General features: G+C 49.9%; 1 protein-coding gene across 1 annotated transcript; it reads left to right on the forward strand.

Annotated features, from left to right (window-relative positions):
* Nucleotides 1–457: 457 nt before the first annotated feature.
* Nucleotides 458–16,955, forward strand: EFHD1 (EF-hand domain family member D1). The gene is made up of 4 exons (XM_058812134.1): nt 458–808; nt 8,303–8,450; nt 14,177–14,311; nt 15,310–16,955. Exons 1-4 carry the CDS (start codon nt 513–515, stop codon nt 15,442–15,444), a joined length of 714 nt encoding a protein of 237 aa, XP_058668117.1. The 5' UTR covers nt 458–512; the 3' UTR covers nt 15,445–16,955.
* The last annotated feature ends 3,242 nt before the right edge of the window (nt 16,956–20,197 follow it).

A 20,197-nucleotide genomic window follows, 5' to 3' on the forward strand; every position in this document is an offset into this window, starting at 1 on the left:
TCGGTTGTGATAGAGTCCTCCCCAGGACGAGGGATGCGTCGGAGAGTGATCATGAAGTGGGGAGTTCCTTGCATGAGAATGTGGGGAGACGGCCTGTGTGGGTCTTCTATATGAGGATGGCTACTGTATGAGAGAGCATCTATTTGGGGATAGCTACATGGGAGAGCATCCATGTCAGAGATCAGCCTGGGGGATACTGGCACATCACATGCGCGGGGTACCTCCGCATCCAGCGGCACCAATCCCCACGACACTCCTTTTTCCCCTCCCCTCCCCTCCCCTCCCCCCTCCCCTCCCCTCCCCTCCCCTCCCCTCCCCTCCCCTCCCCCCCCCCCGTCTCGCCGCTCGCTCCTCCTTAAGTGCCCGCCCCGTGCCAGCCTCCCTCCGCCCCGTCCCGCCCCGCTCCCTCCAAGCGAGGGAATAAAGTTGCGCACCGGGGCGGGCGGTCCTGGCTGGAGTGGAGCGGGGCTCAGGCGGAGAGCAGTGCCGCTCGCCGGCGGGAGCGCCGGGCCATGGCCTCGCAGGAGCTGGCGCAGAAGCTGCAGCGCCGGCTGCAGCTGGAGGAGAGTGGGGCAGCGGCGGAGGGCGAGGTAGAGGCGGTCAAGGACGCGGCGGCGGCCGAGGAGATGGAAGATCGGAGCTGCTTGACGGCCAGCGCGGGCGCAGAGCTGAGCGCTAAGCTGTGCCGGCGGCAGGACATAAACGAGGGCGCGGCGCAGCCCCGGCGGGCCGCCGTCTTCAACCCCTACACCGAGTTCAAGGAGTTTAGCCGCCGGCAGATCAAGGACATGGAGCGCATGTTCCGCCTGTGAGTGGGGCGGGAGCGGGGCGGGGGGCTCGCTGCCCGGCCCGTGGGCTCCGGGGCTGGGCTCTGCCTTCCCCCGCAGCCCCTCCCGGCGCCGGCCCCCGGGGGCACATCTGGAGAGGGGCTGCCCGCTCTCAGCGGCACGCTCGCATTTCTCCGCGGTTTTGCGGTCGGGCTGGAGGAAGCCGCGGCGCGCTCGCAGCGCCATCTGAGCCCCAGATTGTCCCTGTGCTTTGCCGGGGGGGCTCGTAGAGTTTGTCTGGGGCTCAGCCTTGCGTTTAATTCGCGGCCTCTGTTCTGCTTGGGATTGGGTCGGTGGCTGTTTCTGGTGAACACCCAGGAGCGATGGCTTTGCGGGACGCTCTGGATAGGACGGGGGGAAAGCGCAGGCAGTCTTCTGCCCCACACCCTGGGTACCAGCTGGGTCTGTGTGCCGGGACCCGGCAGAGGCGCTGGACATGTGCCCGAAAGAGCTGCGACCCTGAGCACCCCTAAGCAGTCCTGCTGGCTCTGCCTGGCAGTGTCCGAGCTACACGCAGAGTCCTGTCTGCCGGGCTTGGTGCTCCCTCCCGTGCACCCAAGCAAAGGGTGAGCTTCCTCTTGCTATTCCTTTCGTGGGGGCTGGGATGGGATTCCCCTCCTAGCAGGAAGGTTTGTGTTAAAGTCAAGCTGCTGCTAGCCACAGGGAGAGCTGCTTCTGTAAGCAGAAAGGCTTGGCCCTCCCCGGGACCATGATCCTGCCTTTTTCTCTCCTCCAGACTGTGTCCTGCTCCTGCAGTTAGGCTGTGTCTGGGTACCTTTGTCTGCACTCAGTTTTCCCTCCAGCACCACAGACCTGTGGGCTCCTGGGGACCAGTGTCCTTCCAGCCTCACAACCCGCTGCCAGACTGAGGGGGAGCTGCTGCCTGGCAGGAGATGGGAGGACAAAAGAGCAAGGTGTGAAGATGTACTTCACCTTATGGAGGTGACTGAAGTGAGATTTGTGCCTTGTTAAATCATTGTTCTCCTAGCTGAAAGCTGCCTTGGGCACCTTGGATTGTTGTGAGACTATCAAGAGCTGGTTGAATGCTGTCAGCTCCCAGCACTGCGGGGTGTTGCCTGTCCCAGCCAGGCTGTTGCCACAGGAGACCAGGCGATGGGCTTTTGTGAGCTTACTGGAGTTGGGAGTTCTTTGTTGCACAGGCAGTGTTGTGTTGGCAGCTGGTGCAGAAAGCGAGGTGGTCCAGGCAGGACTGCTGCTCCACTCTCTGCTGTGTCCCTTTTCACTGTGCTTAAAGGGGATTCACTCTGTGGAACGCTGAGACATGGTGCTGTGAGGGGTGGAGGACAAACAATGCAGGCAAGGCCTGAAAGCTCTGCGTGAGAACCTGGACTGGGCAGCGGCACTGCCTCAAGAGGGAAAAGGAAAGAAATGGCGGTGGTTTTGGGAAATTAAAAGTGGAAGAGCTGAATTGCAGCCTAATTTTTCAACAATGAGCTCATTAAACACTAGCCTTGTAAGCAGGAAAAGCTTGGCTTTGCAGTTGAATGCTAATCAGCTGGTCAATGTAGCTGGAAAGCATTGCATACCCTGTGAGAACTGCTGGTGCCAATGGGGGAGAAGGTGGGCTGCATGCTCCCCTCTGTGTTTCCTGGACAGGCAGCCAGGAAACTGTGTCCTGGTATTCACTGTTACAGGCAACTGAGGTTTGCAGTGGCAGAGGATCTCGTCTTTGCTCCATCTGCTGCCAGTGACCTGTCTCAACTATTGGCTGACATCACGTGCTCCATGAGGAGAGGAAATGGTCCCCTTAATTCCTTGTCAGTCAGAGCTTGAGTTAATGTGATTAAGGCTTTAATTCTCTGTATGGCTTGTTGGCCCTGGCCACCACAACTCGGGGTCTTTCTTACATCCCCCTCTCAAAGGCTTATTTTTTTCCTTTATTATCTTCTCATTGCCACAGGATGCCAGGTTTCCACTATGAAACTTCCCATAAAAAAAAAATGTTTCTTATCAGTTTAGTGGGACTTTTAAATCTGTAGTTCAGACTAAATTTGAACCTGTAGTCCTGTGCATGATGTGGACTGGGTCATGGTGCTCCAGCTAAAAAGATGTCCTGGTGATAGCAGCTGCCCTGAATGCCTGTCAGGGCATCCCATGGAATGGATGGTGGCTGTGACTGCCAGGGTGGAAGCGAAGAACTCATCTGAAAGTGAGACTTCTCAAAATATAGTGCTCCAGCCAGTGCTGTGTGCTGCTAGCTACACCAGGAGCATCCTTCCAGAGCAGAAGTAATGCTCTTTGCTCTGGCTGCCACAGCTGGGCTCACTTTTCCCCCTTCTCTTGTCCGAGCCTCCTCTTGTCAGCATCTGTTTTTTTGGCCCCATTCCACTGGAGATGGGGTGCAGGTATCTGCTGGAGTGCTGGGTGCAGGCAGCTCTCAGGATGGGTATTTTTTTTGGCAGAAACCAGGAAGTCTGCAGCTCAGGCTAATTATAATGTGACCTAATTAGCTGCCTATTCTGACAATATGTGAGGACCATGATAACCTCTCTTTCCTGAGTTGTCTAAGTGAACTCTCAGGGCCTCTGGAGTCTCACAGCTCCCCTTGGTGCCATCTTTGTCCAGGAAAATGGCAGAGAGGAGTGTGGAAGCCAGGCAGGGAGGCTCTGCCTGGCAGGAATGACCTTTATGAGAAATCTAGAGGGGGAGGAAAACAGAGAGCAGCTTCATCTGTGGGGCACGAGGGAGTGGAGAAATTCCAGTCTTGCTATTGCTTTTTATATCCTAGGGAATTTCTTGTATTGCCCACACATTGCATAAGTGCCTTGCATCTGGCTGGTAGGAGAGGCAGTGATGTCCCCTTGCCCTCCTGGAGCCACTTTGCCACGTGCCCCAGCCTTGTCTGTCGTTCTGCAGCAGAGCTGCTCTCTCCAGAGCTGCTGTGGGCTGTATGTGACCGGCTGTCTGTGGACTTCCAGTGGGCAGGGAGGTTATTCTCATGGGCACTCAGCCTGGGCCTGCAGGTCTTGCCCAATGGCTTGGACAAGATCTTAGTGGAGGAGAGTCTCATTTTGCCCTCATGTCCCTCCAAAAGCTGGAGATCTCCTTCTGCCTGGGCTGGGAGGATGAAGCTGCATGTGGCCAAGGAGCCTGCTCCTGTCCCCACCCTGGTATGGAGGAATTGTTTCCAAAGCTCTTGGCAATAGAATAGACTATTCCATTTGGAATGGAGCATCAATGATCATATCTAGTTCGACTGCCTGATGGCTTCAGGGCTGACCAAAAGTTAAGCCCTGTTATTAAAGGCATTGTCTAAATGTCTCTTAGACACTGACAGACTTGGGGCACTGACCACCTTTCTAGGAAGCTGTTCCACGGTGTGACAGCCCTCTCAGGCTGAAAGAAAGGTTTCCTCAGGTCCAGTCTCATCTCCTCTGAGGCAGTTTTGAACCATTCCCATTTATCCTATCACTGGATATCAGGGAGCAGAGATTAGCACCCCCTTCTCCATGTAAGGTGAAACACAATGCTCAGAGGGAATAAAGTGCTACTTAGGATTTGAAATATTTAAGAGGAGATTATTACTTTAGCACCATTATTCCAACTGCTTTACTTCAAAGCCTCAATTAGGCCATTGCAGCATACAGGAACTGCAGATCAAAGTACAGGTGCCCATAGTATTGTGAAGCAAGGTAAGGTGCAGCAAGCATGTACAGGGAGGGCAGGTTCTCATTCCAGCTTTTCTCAAGACATGTGAACGTTTAGAAACTGTTCTTTGATCCTTCAGCATCTGTAATTTCTCATTCAGTTGTCCTTTTTTGTTAAGTGGGGTTTTAGAGGCAGCTGGAAGGTGACTACAGAGTCACTACAAGTGATGCAGTCCTTGGCATTTCCTTTTTTCTCCCTTCCTGATCCCTCTTTCTTCTGTAATGTGAACCCCAGCACCTGTGTAACCCCAGTGCAATATTTTCACTTGGGCAGTAATTGTGCCTAACAGACTTAGTGCTCTTAAGCAAGTCTGTTCAGCAAGTATTCCCCCCTTCCTCTGCTTTTGTGTCCTGCTTTCCTCTCCCAGTGTTTCAGCAGCCAGGCACGCTCTGCAGTCCGGGTGGAAGCGAGCCAGCACGAGAATCTGGGTGCATCCTTGTTGCAGCAGATTTTGGCAGCCACTGCTGTGTCTCATTGCTGCCAGGAACGCTCCTGTGGCAGCAGCGTGGCAAAGTTTCATCGCAGCAGCCACGGTGCCCGTACCTGCCTGCGGCATCCCAGCTGTTACAGGTGGGATCTGCTGTGACCACGGCACTGACCTGCAGCTGGAGTGACATGTGACATGAGGTGTCTGTGCCTGTGACACAATTCCCCTCTGTCTGTAATGCCTGTGCATCACTCGGGTGAGGCTTGGCTCATGCCCCGGGGAGCTTTGAGTGTGAAGGAAGCAAAGCACTGGTGTCAGAGCAGGACAGTGAGTGATGGCAGGGCTCACCTGAGTGCTGCGTGCTCTTGCCGTTCCACTCCTGGAGTTCAGATTGGGATGGCTCCCCTGGATGCTGGGCTGTGTTTAACTTGCCCTGGTGCCCTCTTCCAGCTCTGCCTATGAAGGTAATGGCTGTCCATCACCAGCACGCAGGAGCTGTGTGTGAGAGGTGCCCAGGGCTGTCTGAGCCCAGGGCCCTGACAGGGGGCTCCCAAAAGGCAGACAGGGGAGTTTTTTGATCTCTCAAAAGACAGACTGTGGGGTCTTTGGTAGGACTGAGGTGTGCTGGGAGCGTCAATTGGCCAGCAAGGTGCAGTCTGCATTGTGCCCCACAGTGCTGAATGCCTGTGGTCTGTTGGGGGTGGGCGGTGGGGAATGAATAGTGCTGTTTCTCGTGCCATGTAAATATGCCTCTCCCTAAATAGTCTGGCTGTGCAGCAGCTGGGTGGCTGTACCCAGGTCCTAAAATAGTTTGGCTGTTTTAGGAGGTGAGGGGGCAGGGAAGGAATGTAGCAGTTTGCAGGGTGCTGCCATTGTGTTTCAGTGCCCCTCTGTCTGGCTGTCCCTGAGTGCAGGGGACTGGTAACCTGATTTCTGGGTGCCTCTCAGCACCAGCTGTACTCATGCTCAACACCCATTGTGTGGCTGGTACAGAGTGCTGCTCAGCCAGGCCTGCTCTTGGCAAGACCCCATTTCTCACAATCCTGGCTTTGTCCTGCCTCTCTGCAGGGATGAGCCCTGAAGCTGTGCCCCATGCTTAACCCTTTCAGGGCAGCGTGCTGGCCCCTGGGCCAGCGTTTACCTACAGGTAGTGTCCATAACAGGAGGGTGAGATGACCACAGCAGGCATGGGCTGTGCTTGTGCCCTACTTCTGCCTTCATCTCTGTTACACAGAGCTTCTGTGTGGGGCTGGGCAGTGTCCCAACCTCAGGTGAACAGCCCTTGGAGGGGACCTTGGTATTACTTTATTTCTGCACCCAGCCAAAGGGCAGCATGAGCCTGCTAGGCCCCCCAAAAAACCAGCAACCCCAGGTGCCTCTCTGCCATTGCACATTTTGCTGCTGTGTCTAATCAAAGCACTGCATCTCCAACAGTGACAGCTCTGCACCCTTTCTCCCAAACTTGAAAGAAAAGCAAATTGACAATTAAATATTGCACTTGCTATGCTTCTGTGATGTCTTAGAAGTGCATCTCAGTGTTGGGTTGGGTAATGCTGTGAATGTGCTTTAATTAACTGACAGCTTCCTTGCTGTGAAGAACCTGCTGTACTTCTTCCCTGTGACATCCCAGGTCTGTGACCTGGTTTCTGCTCTGATAGAGGTTTCTTTCCTAGTTTTTCAGAAGGTGGTCCAGCCTGGAGGGCTCATGGGTTCTCTGAGTATAGAGAGTGCAGGCAGGGGTAGCAGGGGCTCTGTGCCAGCCTAGTCTGGCAGTTATGTCCCTGTCATTGGGAGTCTCTTAGTCCTGGGACCCTTGGAAACTAAGAGCCACAAGGAGTATCAGAAGTATTTGTGGGGGTGGTGGGACTCTGGAAAGTCATGGAGGCTACCGTAGTTTGGGGAGAAAGCATGCTGTGCCTGCCTGTGCTCATGAAAGCAGGGGCAGAGATCTTGGCAGCAGCTCTGCCTTGTGCTGCCCTCGCCTGTATGCAGCTTGGGGCTGGTGGCTTTGTTCGTGCCTTCCTTTGCCACAGCTTCCTCTGTGGCTGTGAGGTTTTTCAGCTGGAAAGGGCTTTCTTCCAGGGTAACCACAACTGTGCAGATCTTTGTCTGGGATAGCTACAGCCCTCATTTCTTTGGAAGAGCGCTAACAGTCAATAAAAGATGATGGGTGGGGGGCTTTGGCTGGCTCCTGCCCACTGAAAAGCTTCAGCACTGTGCCTAGGATTTCCTGCTAAATGGCTGAAAGGATTTAACTCTGTCAGGGTTGAGATGGTGGCAGGGGGGCAATGGCAGGCTGTATGCCAAGGCTGAGCCCAGCTTGGGAGACTCTGCCCTGTCCTCTCCTGTGAAGCCCTAGCTCTGTGCTGAACCTTGATGGCAAGACCTGGATGAAAGAGGGCTGTTGAGTGGCTGATAACAGAGCACCCATCCCTGCAGCTTTTGGACTTTGAGAGCCGGTGATAGCCCTGGTGGGTGTGAAGCGCTGGTTGCTGGATGGGCCGGATGCTTTACCCACACCCACAGCAGATGTTGGGAGGAGTTGGTGCACAGTCCCAGGCTGTGCACAGCAGATCACTCGCTGCCTCCCCATCCCTAAAGAACTCCTCCCCTTGCACGGGTGCTTTCCTCTGAAGAGTCCTTGCAGTTCTTTGTGCTCCATGGGGAGCATGGTCCCACTCTAGTCTTGCTTCTGGAGGTGGGCACTGGTTTCCTCTGCCAGCCTCACCCTGTGGTGCAGCCCTGGTACCCCAGCCCTGGCTAGAATTGCTGTGCTCCCCTGGAACTGTCTTTCTGCTCTGCCCGGGCTTACAGAATAAACAGCTGCCCTGAAGTGCAGCTGTTGTAGTGGTGCTTGTTGTAGTACAAAAGCATTTTGGAGAGAAAAGATCTTAACAGCTAGAGGGGGGAGAGTTTTGCTTACAGAGAAAGATTGCTTTCTGCCAAGAGGTTCTGCTTGGTCTCTGCTCCCTGTTCCTCCTTGAAACTAGCAGGAAACCTGGCAGCAGCTGACTCTGCATGCCTTTGCCTCACCGCATTGGTGCATGGTGTAAGCTGCGTGCAAGTTGCCTTCGTGCTGGACAGGCAAGTGAGTGAAATGGAAATCCCACTGAGATAAGCTGAGTTCCTCTGTGCTCCTTCTGTGTGGGTTGTTTGGTCTGAGCTCCCCTGAGCACTTCTCTCTTTGGTGAGACAGCTCTGAAAGCTGACAGCTACTTTTCTGTGCTTAATATATCTCAGCACTGGCCATGTCATGCAGCTTCCGCTCTCCCCTAAGCTTTGAACCTCACAGTGACTTTATCCATGTGCATGGTTCCTCTTCTGGGTGGATGAGTATGGGGATGGTGATGGTTAACCCTTTCCCCTTTGCACCCTGCAGGTATGACTCAGGACGGGATGGTTATATCGACCTGATGGAGCTGAAGCTCATGATGGAAAAGCTGGGAGCCCCTCAGACCCACCTGGGGCTGAAGAACATGATCAAGGAGGTGGATGAAGACTTTGATGGGAAGCTCAGCTTCCGTGAGGTGAGCGTGGCTGCAGTAACAGACAGGGCTGTGGGGTTGAAGGAAGAGGCAGCTGGGCCCCATAGCTGTGGGCTGCAGGTAGCACTCTCCCCTCTGTGTTTTTCCAGTGCTGGGGTGCAGTGGAGAAGGCAGTGAGCTTCCCCATGTCAAGGTGGAGGTTAGCATCATATGGAGATGCTAACCTCCATCTCCATATGGCAGTCATGGTACCTGATGCCAATGCTCTCCAACCTCCCTGCTTGCTCTGGAAGCACATTTGAGCCCTGTTACAGCTGCTGGGAATGCTCACTGAGCTCCCTGTTGTAGCTGGAGGGAGTTATGTCCCTTGAGTTTCCAGGTCTCATTGCTTGGCTCCTGTGGTGCAGCAGCTGAGGCCTCATTTCAGGTGCAGTGCAGGAGCTCTGCTTGGAGCAGCTCAGATCATGGGGCACAAAAGGCTCTCTCTCCCAGCTGGTATTGGGACCCTCTCTGCATCATGCAGAGACCAGCCATGGCAAGCTTTATGAGGGGTGGTCACCTCCCTGCAACAAGGAATAAATGTGTGGATGCAGCAGTTTGGCTCTGCATGCTGGCTCAGCAGGGACACAGCTCAAACAGGTCTGTCTGTTACCACTCTATTGTGGCAGCTGGGAGGACAGGCCAGGATCCTCTGCCAGGCAGACGAAGAGAGGAAATTTGAGCAGTGACCTGCATGTACTCAGGGGTACCCAAATCATCTCAGCAGGAATGAGGAACCCAGGTACCAAAAGCTCCTGTTGCATCAACTCATCCTCTCAGACTTTGGTAGCTGGCTCAGTCACAAGCAAATGTCACACTGTGGCTTTCTGAATTAACCCACAGCCTCTTAGGCAGCAAGAGGAGGGGCAGCACTGTGTATGTCCTGCACCAGTTTTGAGGGCTGTGCTGCTTCCTTCTGTCCTGTGGGATGTCTGCAGTGGGCCCCAGCAGCTGGGCTTCCTAGTTTCTGCAGGCATGATGATCTCACCATGCCCCTTCCAGGGTAGGGCTCAGAACATCAGGCTCTCCATTGTGGAAGTTTGAGAGCTTTGTCAGTGCTGGGAGGGAGGATGAGCAGCCAAGGCCTGTGACTGGCTGGGCTGGTTGGGGTATGAGGGGTGACTGTCACTCATAGAGCTGCTGCGCCATCTCTGCACCGGCACATCACACCATGTTCCTCTGCTTTTGTGCCCCAAAGGCTTTGTTGGGTTTATTTCACTGTGAGAGGGTAGCACAAAAAGACAGAGGCCAAAGACTTGGGTTACGAGAGAGGAGAAAGGATATGCAAATCTGGGAACTGAGAGCCTGTCCCTGAGTTCCCTGCTGCCCGGTCAGAGGTGAACTGGAAGTAGCAAAGAATCCAGTGGAGCAGGAAGAGCACCATGCCCATGGCCCCAGGTGTCTGATTGCCAAATCTCTGTGTAGGCTCAGGAGCCCTCCGTGTGCATTCTGGGCCTCCCTTCATTGCAGTGAAGAGCTGGGGGCAGCCTCTGGGCTTGCTGCAGGGACTCTCTCCCATGGAAGAGAAATGCCTTTATCCTCAAGGCCCTGAAACGATGTCCCAGCATCAGTGGCATGGCATGAGTAGCAGAGCAGCTCTTCTGCTGCCACCTGTTTGGAGCACAGCCTCCTGCAGGGGTGCCTGTGCTGCCAGCCCCTGGCATGTGGCACAGGCAGCTGGTGCTGTTCAAGTGTCTTGCCAGAAGGGAAAACAATGGTCATGCAACAAGCTTGAGAGGCCCATGGGTTGGAATGAGGGAGCATCACTGGCAGAGCTCTGGGGACAAATTACACAGCAGCTTTGGCAGACGCACAAAGCTTCCTGTGGTAGAGAGGAGCAGGATGCTTCTTGCCTTGCTGCAGATGTGCCCTGTTCAGCTGCTGTGTTCAGGCAGAGGGCTGACAGGGAAGCAGGTTTCCTGGTGGGTCAGGAGACCTCAACCATAGGCCTGTCCCATTCTGCCTCTCATTGGTGGCAAGCAAGCATGTGGAGGGTGACGAAGCTGACTCAGGTTATTCAGCTTATCCCTGAAGAAACCAGGTTTAAATGAGTATCTGAACTCAGTAGGGTGCATCTATAGCACTTGAGAGCTCCTGTCTGCCTATCCAGAGAATACCAAGTCCTGGCATACGTATATGAACATACTCTTCTTGTGGCCTGGCCACAGAATTGGTAGGGACCTCTTTCACTTGCAATAGATCACCTTTTTCTACTGCTTTGAGTAGTGTCCTCCCATCCCAGATAAGCTGTTCCCTGGCAAACAGGCTGCTGATGAACCACAGGCCCTGTTAGGAAAGCTGCCTTGTACCATTGACCTTTGAACATCCACCAATACATTAACAATTAACTGTACAGGGCTCCTGCCATGACTCAAATAATGAAATTTAGGCTTAAAATGATAAGGTATAGTGGAGGGAAAAAATCCCCACGCCTCTGACTGTGTAGTTCCATCATTACCACAGGAAACTGGAGTTAATTGCTGTGATAGTAATGTGTAATTGGAACTGCTACTTAGAACACACAGAAATCCACCCACTGTCCTCTACACCCTCACCAGCTGAAATGTTGATTCACATGATGTGTTTGCTACCAGAGCTAGTGCAAACCACATCCTTACATAGTGCTGCTTTTCTGGCAAGCTGTTGTTGCAAGGCTACTGCTGTTGCCTGTCAGTCCCACCCCTTTCCTTGCATGATGCCCAGCCTGGCCCTTGGCATAGGTCTTGGGTCATGAAGGATGTGACAGCAGATACAATTTACCAGGTTAGTGGGTTGGAAAGTCTGGGTCGTGTTGTCCTCTTTGAGAGCAGAGCTTTGAAAGGTACCTACCTGCGTTATTCACTTTTGCTTCTCTGTTGACATTTCCTTGAGACTTAACTGCACATGGTGTGTCCTGGGCCCAGCAAGGGTGTTACACAGGCTGGCAGTGGGAGCTGAATGCAGACTGCTGGAGTTCTCTAGTTAGTAAGAACCAATACCCCAAGGTAAGGTGGGCTGCAGGCTGTGTGCTGGAGTGATTGCTGCTGAGCTCCTGTGGGAAACCAGCATGATGTCCCCTAGTGCACCTTGCTGGATCCTTGGGACTGACATTGTGCTCTGTCCACCCTAAGCAGTGTTTTAGTCCCAAGTTTCCTTTAACTCAGCCTGCCCTTTGCGGCCACAGCAGCCTATATTCTAGAGACTGCTGCGCCATCCCTAAGTTGCAGGATGATTCATGCTCACTTGTACTCATGACCCAGTCCCTCCCCAGGTGACAGCTGTATCAGACCTCAGGGTTGTGCTGTCTTCACTGCTCTTTTCCAATGCCAGGAAGTGGGACTTTCAGGGTGGAGCAGGAGGAAGCATGACTAATTCCAGCCTAGCTGCCAGCCCTCTGTGTCACAGTGCCTGGTGGGGGCAAAGGGGAACTAGCCCGAGCCCAGTGGATCTGAGCAGAGGGAGAGGACGTCTTGGGGAGGATTGGGTTTCTTTCCTAAAGAAGCCATTTATTTTTTACATGAAAACCAGTGAACCACGTATTTAGTTTGTTTCTTAAGTGTGTGTACTGGGTTTGCATAGCCAGGTTTTCATAGGGGGTCTACAAGGAGTAGCTTCTGTGAGAAGCTGTTAGAATCTTCCCCTGTGTCTGGTAAGCCAAAGCCAGCTGGCTCCAGGACAGACCTGCCACTGACTGAGGTGAGCCAATCAGGAATGATAGTAATGCTTCTGTGGTAACATATATAAGAAGGTTAAAAAGTTCTTGTGCAGAGGTAATTATGGCCAGAGAAGAGAGAAGTGAGAATATGTGAGAGGAACAGCTTTGCAGACACCTGGGTCAGTGGAGAGGGAGGGACAGGAGGTGATCCAGGTGCTGGAGCTGAGGTTCCCTTGCAGCCTGTGGTGCAGAGCATGGTGAAACAGGCTGCAGCCTGTGGAGGTCCATGGGGATGCAGAAATCCACCTGCAGCCCATGGAGGATACCCATGCCGGAGCAGGTGGTTGCCTGAAAGGAAGATGTTAACCCATGGGAAGCCCATGCTGGAGCAGGGGAAGGACTCTTCTCCCTGCACAGTGGCAGGAACAACCTGTGAAGAACTGACCATAATCCCCATTCCCTATCTCCCTGTGCTGCAGGAGGTAGAGCTGGCAAGGAGGGAGGGGTGAGGGGAAGGTGTCTTTAAGATTTATTTTTCTTCTCATCATCCTGCTCCAATTTTGGTAGTAATAAATTCAATTAATATCCCCAAGTTGAGCCTTTTTTGCCTATGACAGTATTTTGGTGAATAATCTCTCTAGGGCCTTATAACTCATGAACTTTTGTTACATTTTCTCTCCCCTATCCAGATGAGAAGGGGAGTGATAAAGTGGCTTTGGTAGCCTGGCATCCAGCCAGGGTCAACCAACTACAAAGTGTTTGGAGAAGGAAAATTCCCTTGCCAAAGCCAGCCTGCTTTGTGCTTGCCCTGTGCTGAGCACTCACAGGTTAAGGGGCTGTTGCATGGAGCAGTGCCTGGTGAGCTGCCTGTGTGAGAGGGTGGCCAGCGCTGCTGTCATCCCCACACCCTTCCTCATGGGAGGCCTACCCAAACTCTTGCATTCCCACCAGCTTCTGCGAGCAGCTTGAAGCAGGGCTGTGTCAGTGTGAATGCTGGGACTCTGCTGCCCTCCTCTGGGACAGTTCGGGCTCTCAATAGGAAATGTCAGACTCCCCAGCCTGGCAGTCTGAGGAGCACAGCATTAGAGATATTTGATGTTCCTGTGCAAAGTGATTTCAGGGCAAGCCTACCTGGTGTCTGCAGTCTTCTGGCCTGGCCTGAAGTGCTGCATTGGTACAGCTTTGTTGCTTTGTGCTCCTTTTGTACCTGAGTGGCTTGTCCTTGTGTCTGTTCTCTCTGCACTGTTCCAAGCACTGAGACACCTCCTGGGGTCGCTAAGAATAGCAGGGACTTACAGGACCTCTGCAAGTACACCCAGACCTTCCACATCTTAACCTGGAGTTTGGTTGGCAGGTGGATGGTGGTGCAGAGGTCTTTATTTTTAAGCAGGCATGTCTTGTTCCTTCTGTTAAAACAAAAAGAAAAGGTATGTTTTTGTGGAATGAGACATAACTCTTGTTTTCATTTCCCTTTGCAATTCACTTCCCAATACGCACTCTGTTGTAGTGACTCTGGATTTGTTAAATGGACATGGTTCAGTGCAGGACAGAAGTTTCTCACCACCTTGCTCTGTGGACACTTGTTCAAGCCACTGTGTCACAAGGGCATGTATCTGGGCTGCTGTTCTCTCTAAAAGGACTGCACTAATGCCTTGGTTCAGAGAGGCATTCAGCCTGAGGTGAACTAGAGCTATGTTTGCCCTGCTTTCAGTGTCATGGGATGTGACCTGAGTCCCTAGAACACTGGGGAATCTGGTGGAGGGCTTGTGAGGGCTTATGGGAACATCAAGAGCTATATCTGAATGTGCCCAGTGGTTGTACTGGGCAGGTGCAAAGGTGGTCTCCTTCCTCTGGCCATTACCAGGGCTCTGATTCCTGGGAAACCTTCTTTTCCTCTGAGATTCCTACTGCTTTTAGTCTCTAACAGAACTGTGTACTGGAGCACAAGCTCCTTGCTGCCACTTGGTTTATATAGACCTGGTTTCCTTTGCTCTGAAATGTGAATTCCATCCCCCTCCAGGTGATTGTGCTGTTTGTATTTTAAGTTGTTTGAGCCTCAGTGAAAAACCTGAATGTTTCCTCTCTGTCTTGCTAGTTCCTGCTGATTTTCCATAAAGCTGCAGCTGGGGAACTCGAGGAGGACAGCGGCCTGTTGACTCTGGCGAAGCTCTCGGAGATAGATGTGTCCATTGAGGGAGTCAAAGGAGCCAAGAACTTCTTTGAAGCTAAGGTATGATGTGGCACAGAGGCATATGAAAAAACTCAGCTGTAGCTGAAGCTCAGCTACTCAGCTGTAGCTGAGTTTCCTTTCAAATTTTGTTGGACACTAGCTAGGGTCTTTCTGTGGCTCAGTCAACACACCAGAGCAATGTCTGGCTGCACCCCACCAGCAATGACTGGCTGACCTGTGTCCCTGTGGCTGGAACTAGGTGGCTGACCTCTTTTAAAGACAAAGGTGTCCTGAAAAACTAATGCAATAGGGACAGAGTTTTCCCATTTTGCAAAACCTCCCTCAACCAGAACACTCTGAGTTCAGTTGTGAACGGAGTGTTTTGGAGTGTAGGATTTCAGATATCTCTTTCTCTGTAACCTTTGGAATCAAAATAATTCTGCAGGGTCCTGGGGTTGGCAGAAAGAGCTGTACACCATCCGAAGTTGACAAAGCACCCTTTCTGAAAGCTCTCTTGGAGAGAAAATAATCCTGCTTGTTTATATAAGAAGTTTTTTCCCAAGAGCCTAACACAGCTATTGCACAGCAGATGTACTGAGATGAAAGCTGGAAAAATAGCCAGCAAGTAAACAATGTCTCTTTGATCTGCAGATTATCCATGGTGTAGTACGATGTTCTCAGATTTGGCTGTGATTCAGAGTGTTTTCTGCAGTAGTTTCTCCCACTGCATACTCACAATCTATGCCCTCCTGCCTGGTAATAGAAATAATGTATGTGACCCAGTACTGATGGCCTTGTTTTGGTCACTTGTTAGTGACTTATTAGAAAGTAGCCTTTCTTTTGTTGATGTTAAAGTAAAGGAAAGTAACAGGTATGGTGTGTAAATACCCAAGCATTGCAGTGTAATTAATACTTGAGCTGTCCTGGAAGAGGATCCCAGCAAGCACTGGGAGGTGCAGCAAGCAGTTCTGTGTTACTCATCTGGGAGTAGCTCAGGCTTTGGCTCTCCCTCTGATGCAAGCCTTGACACTTGTTTATTTTCTCTCTGTCTCATGAAGGCTCAAGCCCTCTCCTCAGCCAGTAAGTTTGAAGCAGAGATAAAAGCTGAGCAGGATGAGCGAAAGCGGGAAGAGGAGGAAAGGAAGCACCGCCGAGCAGCTTTCAGGGAGTTAAAGTCTGCATTCACCCAGTAACCAACCAGCCAATATGCACTCTGAAATTGCACACCACTTGGTACGTTTCCCAGATCAGGGCTCTGCCTGGACAGAACTGCTTGGATCCTGCCTAAAACTCATCACAGCTTTGCTAGCCTTCCTTTCTGGAAGATCCTCCTGAGCTCCTAAGGGCACAACTCTCGCAGTCACTATGCATTTATACTGATGTGAATAGTGGGGGCTGTGTCCGGGCTGCTTGCTCTGAACTGTTAGGAGCACATGACCCTAAAGCAGAAACAGCAGGTAGCAAATCCTGGGTGAGCACTGACAAGCGTCATGTTTGCCTACTTCATTCTTTCCTATAGATCCTTTTTCTCTTAATCCTGTATTAATTCATTCCTTGCTTACAGGCAAGTAGTAAGGTCTTGTGTAAATCAGGGTGTACAAAGTACAGTTTGACTTCTGTATGTTTGTACTGCTGTTGGGTGTTGTCACCCTTTTCTTATTCCTCAAAGCCCCGTGCCACAGGCACCATGAAAACACTGTGAAGAGAGAAAGATAATTACTAGGGACATGGATCAAATTCATTATCATTTCCTGTAGCATTTTCTGCCACCCAGCGTGTTGAAGAGTCTTCCAGTTTCTCTTCTCTGAAGTGCCATAGTAACAAACCCTTCAATCAGAGGTGAGATTCCCCAAGACTTCAAAGGGAAGAAGCTGGCTCTCTTAAATGAGGAATAGAAAACTGAGTTGTCTGACCATTTATCTTCTTTCACATTCCATCACATTTAGTGTACTGTACAGCTTCACTATTACTTTCCAGGCTTAGGCAGCTGTATCTGTTTTTAGGGGGTATTGTCAGCTGGACAGTGCAATTGGATGGCATGCTGGGCTTTTCTATTTTGGAATTTGCTCATAGCCTGAATCATGAAGGTGACATTGTTTGATGTTATTAGAGGCACAACAGAGGATGCCAGCACACCATACTGAGCACCCCCTGCTCAGAGAGCAGGAAGGTGAGCACATTTAGCTGAACTGAATTTGAGGGCTTGCATTATACTATTGGCCATTTCTTCTTGGAAACATGGGGAACTTGCCCACAAATGTTGAGATGCCCATTGCTTGTCTGGATATAAACACTGTTGGTCATGGCAGGGGAACTTCCCTCAGAGACCTCTTCCAAGACATGGATTTGCTGAAATTCTGCCTCTGATCTTGCCCAAATTCATGGCAAAATGTTAATTTTTTTTTCCCAGAACAAAACTCACCAGTCATCTTTTCACTTGTCTATTTTGCTTCTTAAACTGTGAGCACTAAACTGTGAGCATGGAATAATAAATAGAAAAACCTCTACTCTTTAATGTCAGGTGAAAGAATTGCTAAACAATTAAACTGTGTATATATCTTCACAGATTATATTTTATAAATCACGCTTTTGTAGCGAAATATTTATAATTAAATGTTTTTATACTTTACAACAAAGCAGATAATTTCATCTTCAATTATTTCTCCTGTTGCTGAAATGTAAAAATAAAGCATTGTTATCTCCAGTCTTGTCTGTGGCTTATTTCAGGTCTTTGAATATAGTATTTTTCATAAATTTTAATAGTAATCCCCAAAGCCCGGCATCCTGACTTGGATGAGTGGGGGAAGTGTTCAACCCCTTCTTGAGAACACTTCCTGTTCTGCACAGCAGTTCTGGTGTAAAAAGCCCTAATGTTTGCATTCCCTCAGAAAGGGACATGGCTGTGTAAATACTTGAAATACTGCCTGCTGCTAAATGTTGACATCTGAAGGTTGTCAGCCTTTCCTTATCTTAAAATAGCCTCAGTCTCAGCCCCCATAGTGCCCCAGCTGGGAGCTGGGCAGGTTGCTTCAGCTGGAATTCCTTTTGCATTTCCTGCTTCTGCCTTTATTAAGGGAGAAAAAAGAAAAATACATGGCTGTGTGAAAATATGTCTCCAAGAATTTTGTTTCTACTATTGCTGATCTGCTAAGCTTTGCTGCAGGGCACACTGAGGAGGGGGTTCAGGAAGAGGTTTAACCATGCCTTGTTTCAGGTCCAGTGATGAAATAGAAACCATAAATATTTCATTCCATGCAGCTCTGCTCTGAGCCAATACATTCACTGTGTCTCTGAGTCCTCAGGTCTCAGAGGCCAGGTAAAATCAGCGTGAAGGTTCCTTACTCTCCATTTCCCCAGGAAAATTGTGACACTGCAGCTCTTGATTTTTTCTTTGTTTGTTGTTGGTTTGTGTTGTTTTTTTTTTTTTTTTTTTTTTTTACAGCACAGTAAGCACTGCTGAGTTCTGCTGCTTTGCACATGCAGCTGGGTAAGGAGCCCAGGGCTGCAGGAGAATATGGTGGAAAAAGGCTTTCCAGTGGTTTTATTTTAATAGAATTGAGTCAACTCCAGCTGACAAGTTTCAGTAAGGAAATGAGCATTGTCTATGGTTTTGCTCAATTCAAATGGGTGCTGTTAGCTGGGACCTGCATTCAGTGCAGTGAACAGTAAGTGCTTTTGGATGTGCATTTATTTAGAAGTTGCAGCAATGTGTGTGTTGAAATTAGCTTTGCAAAAATGGACATTGGGAAATTAATTGCTTTCTAAATTGTTCTGTTTTACTGGCAATTATTGGATTAGATAACTGTCATTAAGTTATGCAGAAGTACTAAAGAGAAGTTGTCTAACTGTATCTCCCACCTAAAACCATGTGAAAACACTTAGTTATATTTACCTGTAATTTATCTATTACAATCCTTGATGCTCTGCCCTTCTATGCCTGATGTCACCTCAGGTGGCTCTCAAATGTCCCGGCAATCCCAACTCTCTTTAGTGGTGCTTGCTGGTACATTATTGCCTCTCTGCTATTTCTGACATGCCACAAGTGACTCTTAAGTCGGTGATGGCAAGTAGAGGAGCTTGATGAAAAACCTGTTGTGCTTAGTGGTCTTTCTCAAAAGGGACAATCACTTGCCTCAAGTATTTCATGTGTTTCATTCATCTAGAATGGAAACTTCAGGTAGTCCTTGATCCCTGAAGGGATTTTGTTTAACAAAAACGTTACTTTCCCCAGAGTAGGCAAAGTTACAATAGAGGAGTCACTAGCACTTCAGCCACCACCAAGGGTGGGTTCAGCCTGTCTGGATGCTCAGATTGCAGTGGATTTCTCAAGGATGCTCCTGTCACAGTCATTGCTGTTGGCTGCAGGGGACAGCCTATGGCAGCAGGAAGTCTCACCTAAAGAGCTCAGTGTGGTCACAGCAGAGAGAAAGAGAAATGGTGTGATCAAGCTCTTCCTGGCTCAGGGTTCGGGGTTTATCTGTGAGGATTAAGGAGACAAAATAACATTTTAACCTTATGGGAGTGTCCAAATAAACCCAAGACATCAAAAAGTAATTGAGTGTTGCAGAAGTAGCAGCTTGATTGTGGTATTGTATCTTTCAGCACAAGCCACCTGAGGTGACAGATGCATTGAAGTGACTGACTTTAAAAACTGCAATTGGATGTTTGCCTGCTTTGCTGCTGTTTTCATTATTTTTAGGGATGTGACAAATGAGGGCATGGAAAACAGGCTGCTGAGAACATATTGATTCTTCCCAGACAAAATCCCTGGTTATTTCAACAAACAGGGGAACCACTTTTCCAAGTAACAAATGCAGGAGCGGCAAGGGGAAACATGACTGTGACACATCCTTCTGGGCTGCTTTGTGATCATTATTTCTCATTTCAAAGCTGTGCTCTGTGTTCATAGCCTTGCCAGTGTACTGAGGGAGGCAGGCTCCTGCCTCCAAGCCAGAATGGGTGAAAACAAGGGGTTAGTAAGGAAAGTTTATAGTATGTTGGGAATGCTGCTTCCCTGCACTTGGGTTTTTAATAGTGTGAATGAATTGGCACAGTAATCCAGGGCTCTGAAGTACATCATGCCCTTGGTACCCAGACTGGCTGCTGGGGTGATTTCACACCTACACAATATCAGCTGACATTCTGTCATTGAGCCATGCAGGAATTTTACCGCACGGGTACAGTCTTGAATTTTCATGAGATTCTCTCTGTTCTGCTTGAATGAATTGTGGAAGGTTTAAGATGCATCTGCTATTACCAAAAGATTGTCATCTGAGTTTCCTTGAGGTATTTCACAGAAATGCCAAGTTCTGCAGATGAGGAATGTTTCAGATGCTTCTTGAATTTGAAATTGGGTTTTCATTTTTTTTGGTCTCAGTAATATAATGTTTGTGCTAACTGGGATAAAAAAATTTCTACAAGTGCTAAACATCTTCCATCTCAGATAAAGGTTGTCTTAGAGCATGTGAAAATATTTTTGAGTGCTCAAACTCACATTTGATAAGTAGAATAACAAGGCACAGCTGCTTCTGCAATTAAATTGGAAGTTCTCACTGACAGTTTGAAATGCAGCACGGTCTCCCTCCCTCCCTCTCTTTATCATTATTAGTATTGGCTCAAGCTGTGTGACAACAACCAGGGGGATTGAATGCAGCTTATCAGAGGCCAGCCCTTTTCTAGGGAGCTTTGCTTTTCCATACCAGCCTCCTAATGGAGAAATTCCATTCTAGGTTTTTTGGGTGAGGTAGTCCTATGTTGCTCTCAGCTAAAAATAAGCCCCAAGAATTACACGCTTTCAACCCATTAGCTCACAAGAATCACTAGTATTCACTGTTGCATCATTTTTGGCTGTCATTCAGTACACAATGACAAGTATTTATTCACCTAGAAGAGGATGTAGAAAGCTGCATGGGTTGTGGCTGACATCATGATTAGAGTGAAACTGTT

Source organism: Ammospiza caudacuta, chromosome 11 (assembly GCF_027887145.1).
Source record: "Ammospiza caudacuta isolate bAmmCau1 chromosome 11, bAmmCau1.pri, whole genome shotgun sequence".
In the NCBI taxonomy this organism is placed as follows: Eukaryota; Metazoa; Chordata; class Aves; order Passeriformes; family Passerellidae; genus Ammospiza; species Ammospiza caudacuta.

Bases quoted from the DNA above. Each gene is read 5' to 3' on its own strand.
- EFHD1 (XM_058812134.1), top strand. From the start codon at position 513: ATGGCCTCGCAGGAGCTGGCGCAGAAGCTGCAGCGCCGGCTGCAGCTG. The intron at 809-8,302 runs GTGAGTGGGGCG...TGCACCCTGCAG, and splicing joins ATGGAGCGCATGTTCCGCCT to GTATGACTCAGGACGGGATG. The intron at 14,312-15,309 runs GTATGATGTGGC...TGTCTCATGAAG, and splicing joins AGAACTTCTTTGAAGCTAAG to GCTCAAGCCCTCTCCTCAGC.